This window comes from Aquarana catesbeiana, linkage group LG01 (assembly GCF_042186555.1).
Source record: "Aquarana catesbeiana isolate 2022-GZ linkage group LG01, ASM4218655v1, whole genome shotgun sequence".
NCBI lineage: Eukaryota > Metazoa > Chordata > Amphibia > Anura > Ranidae > Aquarana > Aquarana catesbeiana.
In genome coordinates this window covers 990,012,028-990,022,316 of record NC_133324.1, presented here as the reverse complement: position 1 = coordinate 990,022,316, position 10,289 = coordinate 990,012,028, and the positions used below count along the sequence as shown (strand labels likewise).

Here is a 10,289-nt window from a genome sequence, read left to right as displayed (position 1 = left end):
CTACCAGACACAGTGTGCCACTTGCCACCAGCAGCCTGCCACCAGATACAGTGTGCCACTTGCCACAAGCAGTCTGCCACCAGATATGGTGTGCTACTTGCCACCCACAGCCTGCTACCAGACACAGTGTGCCACTTGCCACCAGCAGCCTGCCACCAGATACAGTGTGCCACTTGCCACCAGCAGCATGCCATCAGATATGGTGTGCCACTTGCCACCAGATAGTGTGCCACTTGCCACCAGCAGCCTGCCACCAGATACAGTGTGCCACTTGCCACAAGCAGCCTGTCACCAGATACAGTGTGCCACTTGCCACCAACATTCTGTCACCAGATACACTGTGCCACTTGCCACCAGCAATCTGCCACCAGATATGGTGTTCCACTTGCCAACAGCAGCCTGCGACCAGATACAGTGTGCCACTTGCCACAAGCAGCATGCCACCGGATACAGTGTGCCACTTGCCACCAGCAGCCTGCCCCAGATATGGTGTGCTACTTGCCACCCACAGCCTGCTACCAGACACAGTGTGCCACTTGCCACCAGATACAGTGTGCCACTTGCCACCAGCAGCATGCCACCAGATACAGTGTGCCACTTGCCACCAGATACAGTGTGCCACTTGCCACAAGCAGCCTGTCACCAGATACAGTGTGCCACTTGCCACCAACAGTCTGTCACCAGATACACTGTGCCACTTGCCACCAGCAATCTGCCACCAGATATGGTGTTCCACTTGCCAACAGCAGCCTGCGACCAGATACAGTGTGCCACTTGCCACAAGCAGCATGCCACCGGATACAGTGTGCCACTTGCCACCAGCAGCATGCCACCAGATACAGTGTGCCACTTGCCACCAGCAGCCTGCCCCAGATATGGTGTGCTACTTGCCACCCACAGCCTGCTACCCGCCACAGTGTGCCACTTGCCACCAGCAGCCTGCCACCAGATACAGTGTGCCACTTGCCACCAGCAGCATGCCACCAGATACAGTGTGCCACTTGCCACCAGCAGCATTCCACCAGATATGGTGTGCCACTTGCCACCAGATAGTGTGCCACTTGCCACCAGCAGCCTGCCACCAGATACAGTGTGCCACTTGCCACCAGCAGCATGCCACCAGATACAGTGTGCCACTTGCCACCAGCAGCATGCCACCAGATACAGTGTGCCACTTGCCACCAGATACAGTGTGCCACTTGCCACCAGCAGCCTGCCATCAGATATGGTGTGCCACTTGCCAACAGAAGCCTGCCACCAGATACAGTGTGCCACCTGCCACCAGATACAGTCAGCAGCCTGCCACCAGATACAGTGTGCCACCTGCCACCAGATACAGTCAGCAGCCTGCCACCAGATACAGTGTGCCACTTGCCACCAGCAGCATGCCACCAGATACAGTGTGCCACTTGCCACCAGATACAGTGTGCCACTTGCCACCAGCAGCCTGCCATCAGATATGGTGTGCCACTTGCCAACAGAAGCCTGCCACCAGATACAGTGTGCCACCTGCCACAAGCAGCATGCCACCAGATACAGTGTGCCACTTGCCACCAGATACAGTGTGCCACTTGCCACCAGCAGCCTGCCATCAGATATGGTGTGCCACTTGCCAACAGAAGCCTGCCACCAGATACAGTGTGCCACCTGCCACAAGCAGCATGCCACCAGATACAGTGTGCCACTTGCCACCAGATACAGTGTGCCACTTGCCACCAGCAGCCTGCCATCAGATATGGTGTGCCACTTGCCAACAGAAGCCTGCCACCAGATACAGTGTGCCACCTGCCACCAGATACAGTCAGCAGCCTGCCACCAGACACAGTGTGCCACTTGCCACCAGCAGCATGCAACCAGATAGAGTGTGCCACTTGCCACCAGCAGCCTGCCACTGCCTCCAGAACTCTGCCCAGACAGATAGGAGGGACAGGGCCTGTATAGTCAATCAAATCCCTGGAGCCCCTACCCCTCCTGAGCTGGGATGGTATGGCCGTGTGTGTGTATGCCAGGAGTATTGATCAGACCAAGTTCTACAGGGGGTTGTGTGTACAGCCTTTGGGCTCACACTGGTGTGCTGCAGTCGGCCGCACTGCTTGTGTATCTGCAGTTTTAGCTGCAGTCCTATTGATATATATCAGGTTGCAGGTTTTGCTGCATTTTCTGACAGTGCGCCAAAGATAAGATGCAGCATGCAGGAATTTTGGTGCACTTTCAGAAAAAAACACGCAACCTAATAGAAATCAATAGGACTGTGAGTAAAATGCAGGAAAACTGTGGATACACCAGCAATGGGCCAAAACATAGCAAACCAGTGTGAACCCTTCCTAAAAGCACAAGGGACCGAGTACTACCACAGGCTGAGGACACAATTCTTAACACTTTGGCTGCAGTTATAAGAGCTACTGCTGGAGGAATAAGATAAAAAGGAGGGGAAGGGAGATAAGAGTCACTGAGCTCACATTTGGATGGTCCCTGGAGGCTCATCACTCAGAGATATCTGCCACTAGTGATGTCCAGTTCATGAACGAATCGTTCTTTTGAATCGATTCTTTTCAGTGAACTGGATGAATCGATTCATCTGAGTGAACTGATTCGTTTGAAACAGTTCACTATGCACTCAATACATAGTATAGGAGAGCAGAGCAGGCCTGGTAATATGATCCTAGAGTGAGAGAGCTTGGCCCCTCCCTGCAACCAATCAGCATGCTCGAGGCACAGTGACAATCAGGAACTGGATACAAGCTTAAAACAAGAGTCAGGAGTACACAGTACACCGAGTTAAAGAATCATACAGGTTACCGAGTTAAAGAATCATACAGGTTACTGAGTTAAAGAATCATACAGGTTACTGAGTTAAAGAATCATACAGGTTACTGAGTTAAAGAATCATACAGGTTACTGAGTTAAAGAATCATACAGGTTACTGAGTTAAAGAATCATACAGGTTACTGAGTTAAAGAATCATACAGGTTACTGAGTTAAAGAATCATATGAGTTGTTAGAACATAGTAAACTGAAAGAACCATGAGTCGCCACCAGTAGAACAATACACTAAATCAATGATCAGGTAGCAGCACTACAATACAGACTGCTTTAGGCTGGGTTCACACTGCTGCGGTGGCAGACATCGCATGTAATTCGCAGCGCACTGCTGTTCACATTACATGCGATGTCCGTGCGGTGCGATATCAGCCATACAGATAGTATGGCTGATATTGCACCGCATTCGGTCCAAACTCGCACAGGACCCTTTTTTTTGTTCGGACCAGAATCGGATCGCATGGGTGTTCACACCTATGCGATCCGAAAATGTCCGAATTGTCAGTTCGCAGTGCGATATGCAGGCTGAACTGGGGGTGTCATTAACATTGTATGACACTCCCCAGCAGTTTGCATATGGCAGTGTGAACTGCCGTGCGAGTTGGTGCGGTGCGGGAACCCGCAGTAAATTTGCTGCGTTCCCGCACCGCAGCAGTGTGAACCCAGCCTTAAAGACAGAGAGGACAAAGTCAAGATAACAAGCCTCTATGTGATAGTTTGTTGAAGTGACAGGTTCTCTTTATTGCATCTTGCTGCACAAACAGCTGTGTAAACGAAAAGCGGGTTTTTGTGCATGTGAACTGCATTCTGATGGGCCAACTTCACAGTTAAGATTGCTAGCCATCAGATTTGTCCGTAGTCTTTACAGTGCATAATGAGGCTCCTTTCACACTTGTGTGACTTGTCCTGCGACTTGGGACTACAAAGTCGCATGACAAGTGGTACCCCATGATTTCTAATGAGTACCGTTCATATCTGTGTGTCTTCAAGTCACAGCGACTTCAAAGTAGTCACTGCATTACTTTGGTCCTATTTTGATGCGACTTGAGGCAGAGACCTCAAGATTACATAGGTAATTCTTCAAGTCGCATCAAAGTCACGGTAAAAATCGTGGCAAAAATTGCACGACTTTCAAATGGCACAAGTGTGAAAGGAGCCTAACGATTGGATTTTACTACCGTGGTTACTTCGCCCGCCCGTGGTAGTAAAATCCGATAATTTTTTTCTGTGCATGCGCTGTAAAGATTACGGAAAAATCTGATGGCTAGCAATGTTAACTGTGAAGTTGGCCCATCACCGCTTTTCATCTACACAGCTTTTTGTACGACACCAAAATTGATGACTCTGGCTGCTCTGACAAATTGTGGTCTGACAGTCTGACACAGCAATAGTATTGTGCTCTGAGCAAGGAACTAAATACAAGTAAATGTCCCCAGGACCTGCCAACCTTCTGTGAAGAATCATCCTTTTGATTCTAATCATTTAAGAAGGTTGAGTCAGAGATTTGATTCACTTGCTTGTCAGTAGACTCAGCAAGTGAACCGAAGAACCGAAGAATCGATTCATTGAATCAGTTCATTTCAGTGAGTAGTTCGAAATGAACCGATTCACTTAAAAGATCCGGACTTCCCATCACTATCTGCCACTGTTCTGTTCATAATTTCCCACCCACACGGCTCCTTCACTACACAGCCACAGACTTCACAGAGTGAGAGAGGGGAGGGGAGGGGCAGAGCCGACTCAGCCTCTCCCATTTGTGTAGGGGGGGAACTGTGCACTGTGACAATGTAATAAACACAGTGAGCAAACACAGATGCAGCCAGACACCCCTCCATTTACACACAGCTTCTCCTGTCCCATAGAAGTTTATGGACACGAGAAAATCGGCCTTTTACTGCTGACTGGGAGGGCCGATTTTAAGGCAGGGGCCTGGAGCTGCAGCTCCATCAGCCCCTATGTTAATCCGGCCCTGTTGTGTGTCACTGACCCAGAACAAGCATGCAGCCAGTGAAGGCTGAACAATCTGACCTCCTGCATGCTTGTTCCTGGTCAGTGACACACTAGGTAGTGAAGTGAGGTTTAGGATGAAGATGACGGCCCCGGAACCTGCAGCTTTATAAATAAATCACTCATGTTTCCTGTCCTCTGCTTCCTCCTATTGGATGAGTATTCCACCAATCACCAATCAGATAATCCACCTTGTGATGTCTCTGGGCAGATCTCTCACTTCTGATTCCCCCCACATATCTTTATACAACCTTCCCCCCTTACATATACCCCTCCCCCTATATATAGCCCAGCATGGAGGGGCTCAGTGAAGGTGGTGGTGAAGGTGTGGAGATGTTGGATCGGGTCACACAGATCATAAAAGGAGATCCGCCCGGCCTCATAATCCAGATCTATCCTGACTCTCCTACTGGAGACATCGCCGGGTAATGGGGTCTTATTACTGTCATGTATCACTGAGTACTGACCACCCATCCCCTCCAAACACCAGGACTTCTTATTATATCCAATCACTGACTGTTCTCCTCTCCTGTCTATACTGGGGTAACACATCCCAACTATCCAGGACTTTGAGCCCCCGACATCCACTTCCCAGTAATGTCTCCCTGAGGAGAACCTCTGACTGCTCATCACCTGAGAACACTGAAACCTCTCTGGTGTTTCTGGGCGATTCTGATGTGATGATTTGGATGCAGTTTTCCTGTCATCTGATATATGTAGATTATTACCAGCTGTCCTCACATCCAGTAATATGTCTGTAACCCCCGACACCCCCGATGTTTGCTGTACAGCCCCAATATTTGGTCCTCCAGCCTGGAGGTGTGAGTGTTGTATGGTGGGGGAGGGTTGGGGAGGTCTCCTGGATGGTTGTATGGTGGGGGAGGGTTGGGGAGGTCTCCTGGATGGTTGTATGGTGGGGGAGGGTTGGGGAGGTCTCCTGGATGGTTGTATGGTGGGGGAGGGTTGGGGAGGTCTCATGGATGGTTCAGTATTGATGTGACCTTTGCCCTTTGTAGTAGAATGTGGATAGACATGTGTGCCTGGACATTTCTCTACATTTACCCCAGACATGATATCAGATAAACCTGTGTGTAATGTGTGTGAGATCCCCCCCACATCCAGATCCCCTCCATCATGGAGGAGTTTATCATGTCTCTCTCTGTCCTCATCATCTCCATCCTCAGTATCACACAAGTCACCTGTGTCTGATTCCTGTAGGACAGTCAGTGGATCCGTCATGTTACACAGCTCCTCAATGTCCTCCATCTTCCTGGACAGCTTCTCCTTCTTTATTTCCAGATCCTGGACCAGATCATTGATTAACACGGAGATCCGCTCTGCCTGCCCGGAGATTTCCCTCAGGACTCTCTTCTCCAGGTCTTCCAGACGTCTCCTGAGGTCTCTGAACAGGACAGTGACTCTCTCTGTTTCATCATCTGCTTCTCCTTTTACTTTCCTCCTGTGTTCCTGCAGACTCTGGACTCTTTTCTCCATCTCCTCTCTCTCTGTCATCAGTTTCTGCAGAACATTCCTCAGTTTCTTCTTCTTCATCTCAGAGGCTTCATCCAGAGATTCCTTCTTATGGCCGATGTGATCTCCAATCAGACAACAAGATATACAGATACAGGTGGAGTCCTCAGTGCAGTAATACTCCAGGATCTTCTTATGGACGGAGCATTTCCTGTTCTCCAGGGAAGTGGTGGGGTCACATAAGACGTGTTCTGGTGACTTGCTGTGGACTCTCAGGTGATTGTCACACAGAGAAGCTTCACACAGCAGACAGGATATCACAGCAGGTACAGGAGTGTGAATACAGTAAGTACAGAAGACCCCGGACTCCTCCTGATCTGGATGGGTGGACTGGAAATTCTCCACTATGTTACGTAGTTTCAGATTCCTCTGAAGGACGGGACGTTTCTGGAAGCTTTGTTTACATTCAGGACAGGAATAACCTCCAGACCACTCCTGTATATTAAACACACGACCAATACAGTCCCGGCAGAAGTTGTGTCCACATTTCAGGGTTACAGGATCTGTATAAAAGTCCAGACAGACGGAACATTCCAGCTCCTTCCTCAGATCAGCAGACGCCATCGCTGAGAGCAGAAGAGAGAAATGACGAGTACAATGGTGAAAGTCCCTGACACTCATTAACCAATGTGACCAATTTGGTACATTCCTTCACAGGGCGAGGCTGATATTTATTCTTATATAGAAGGACACAGATAATACATGGGAGGATTCCTGACAATAATCTCCCTATCTGGGGAAAATAAAGGACATAGTTACATAGTTACATAGTAGGTGAGGTTGAAAAAAGACACAAGTCCATCAAGTCCAACCTATGTGTGTGATTATATGTCAGTATTACATTGTATATCCCTGTATGTTGTGGTTATTCAGGTGCTTATCTAATAGTTTCTTGAAGCTATCAATGCTCCCCGCTGAGACCACCGCCTGTGGAAGGGAATTCCACATCCTTGCCGCTCTTACAATGTCATGAGAGGGTTTACCCGTTGGTGGCGCTATCGGTCTCTTGGATCGCAGTACCAGTGTCCACCAGCGGATGTCTTCCAACACCTGGGACCTGTTGTAAGAGGTCTCTCCTGCTGGTGGCACTGTTGCATCCTTGGGCCGTAGTACCGGTGTCCACCAGCGGGTGCACTCCGGCAGTGTGGAGCAAACAGCACACTCTGCGCTCAGCTGTGACATGAGGTCATTTACCACAGCCTTATAAATACCCAGCAAGTTCTCATAGGCTTGCCTTGGTATCTTTCTTCCTTGTGCCCTGACCTGTATCTGTAAACCCCTACTAGAACCCGAACCTGAGCCTGCTCCTGAGCCTGCTCCTGCTCCTGAGCCTGTATCCAATCCCATCCTGATCCTGTCCCTCCTGTGTTCCTATTCCCTTGTATCCATATCCCATCCATTATCTCCCTCTCCTATCCTGCCCTTGTTCAGTTGCTGATCCCCTGTGTATGACCCTGGCCTGGCTTACGTGTTTGATTTCGGTACTTCCCTTTGGCTGTATATATTATCTGTTGTCTGTGGGTTTCTGTTGGTTGGTTGAGCACTATTTATATTTGGGGTGTTTGTTTATTTATATCACTTATCTTAAATAAACATTATTCTTATTTTACTTTACATACGTTTTGGTTTCCTCTTTGCAGTCCACACAATCTGGTCACACCTGTTCATGACAGTATACCAAGGCCATCCCTGACCAGAAGTGGCTGCACAGGGGAACCATCTCGGTTCTGTTTCACATTGCTGGGATGAATTCAGATATAATTGTTTATTATGCTCTGCTGGCAACAGAGAGTTCTGAATATCTCCGCCAGACATTGGAAGGGTGCTCCAGTGATCAGCTGCTGGAAATTATCCGTTTAGCTCACTCTGTGGTCGATCAGGGCAGGATACTGTTTGAGGATGTTCAGCCTTGGATTGGAATGTGTACAGAGCTGGCTCTGCCTTGTATCCCAAAGGGCCATGATGACTTTTCTCCCCCATTCAGCATTAACCAGGTTGTGTCCTTAGTATGGCTGTTGGAGGATGACTCTGCGTCCTTTTTTGAGCACTATTTGGTTTGTCCCAAACAGTTGTTGAAAGATTGTATAGATGAAGTGCAGTCGCTGGTCAGACAGAGGGAATGTGAGCCCACTTTTGTGCTACCTGTACTTCAGGCATGGTCAGACCTGTTATGCCCAGCTTCTGTCAGCTCTCCACAAACCAGACCTGCTACTAAACACCTGCCTGCTCAGATGTCCTTTCTCCCATCACGCCTGGCAACCTCAGCTGCAGTCCAATATGCCCTGCTCCCCACCAAGTATCAATGTCCTGTTTCTACTTCCTGCACCTATCCTGCCTTTAACCCACCTGCTTCTTCTCTAATACCTGCAACTTCCCCACAAGAACTTCCTCTGGCCGCTGTTCCCCCTTTCTTGCCATATCCGAGCTCTTCCTTTCAGTATGCCTTACCTCCTACCTACAGTCCTACAGCCACCTACAGATCTCCAGCAGTTAAGCCAAAGAAGAAATGGAAGTTCTTCCCCACTCACACGATCCTGCCAGTAACCCAACTTGCTTCCACACCAACCAACCTGTTCCAGCCTGCGTTCATGCCAGTTGAACTTGATGACCCACCTAAACCTGCCAACCCAGTGCCTGCTTCCCAGTCTGATGTCTTGATGCCTACCTTCCAGCCCAAAGTCTCGGTGCCTGCCTTCCAGTCTGATGTGCCTGCCTTCCAGTCTGATGTGTCCACTTTCCAGTCTGATGTACCTGCTTTCCAGTCTGATGTCCCGGTGCCTGTCTTCCAGCCTGATGTGCCTACCTTCCAGCCTGATGTGCCTACCTTCCAGCCTGATGTGCCTACCTTCCAGTCAGATGTGTCCGCTTTCCAGTCTGATGTCTTGATGCCTGCCTTTCAGCCTGAAGTCTCGGTGCCCGCTTTCCAGTCTGATGTGCCTACCTTCCAGTCTGATGTGTCCACTTTCCAGTCTGATGTACCCACTTTCCAGTCTGATGTCCCGATGCCTGCCTTCCAGCCCAAAGTCTCGGTGCCTGCCTTCCAGCCTGATGTGCCTGTCTTCCAGCCGGATGTCTCAATGCCTGCCTTCCAGCCGGATGTCTCAATGCCTGCCTTCCAGCCGGATGTCTCGATGCCTGCCTTCCAGCCGGATGTCTCAGCCTCCCAGTCTGATGTACCCGCTCTCCAGTCTAATGTGCCTGCTTTCCAGTCTGATGCCTTGACGCCTGCCTTCCAGCCTGAAATCTCGGTGCCTGCCTTCCAGTCTGATGTGCCCACCTTCCAGTCTGATGTACCCGCTCTCCAGTCTAATGTGCCTGCTTTCCAGTCTGATGTCCTGATGCCTGCCTTCCAGCCTGATGTCTCGGCGCCTGCCTCCCAGCTTGATGTCTTTGCCTCACAGTCTGATGTGCCCGCTGTCCAGTCTGTCCTGATGTCTGCCTTCCAGCTGGATGTCTCGGTGCCTGCCTTCCAGCCGGATGTCCCGGTGCCTGCCTTCCAGCCGGATGTCCCGGTGCCTGCCTTCCAGCCGGATGTCCCGATGCCTGCCTTCCAGCCGGATGTCCCGATGCCTGCCTTCCAGCTGGATGTACCCGCCCTCCAGTCTAATGTGCCTGCTTCCCAGTCTGATGTCTTCATGCCTGCCTTCCAGCCTGATGTCTCGAAGCTTGCCTTTCAGCCTGATGTCTCGGTGTCTGCATTTCCACCTGATGTCTCGATGCCTACCTTCCAGCCTGATGTGCCAGCTTCCCAGCCTGATGTGCCTGCCTTCCAGTTTGATGTGCCAGCTTCCCAGTTTGATGTGCCAGCTTCCCAGTTTGATGTGCCAGCTTCCCAGCCTGATGTCTTGATGCCTGCCTACCAGCCTGATGTGCCAGCTTCCCAGTTTGATGTGCCAGCTTCCCAGTCTGATGTCTCAGTGCCTGCCCTCCAG

At 50.2% G+C, this 10,289-nt stretch overlaps 1 protein-coding gene across 1 annotated transcript; it reads right to left on the bottom strand.

Annotated features, from left to right (window-relative positions):
• Positions 1-4,487: 4,487 nt before the first annotated feature.
• LOC141127299 (E3 ubiquitin/ISG15 ligase TRIM25-like) lies at positions 4,488-7,015 on the bottom strand. The gene has a single exon (XM_073613608.1). It carries the CDS (start codon positions 6,976-6,978, stop codon positions 5,044-5,046), a length of 1,935 nt encoding a protein of 644 aa, XP_073469709.1. The 5' UTR covers positions 6,979-7,015; the 3' UTR covers positions 4,488-5,043.
• Positions 7,016-10,289: the final 3,274 nt, after the last annotated feature.

What these genes read in the sequence shown, in the direction of transcription:
- LOC141127299 (XM_073613608.1), bottom strand. Translation starts at nt 6,978, where the DNA reads ATGAGTGTCAGGGACTTTCACCATTGTACTCGTCATTTCTCTCTTCTG.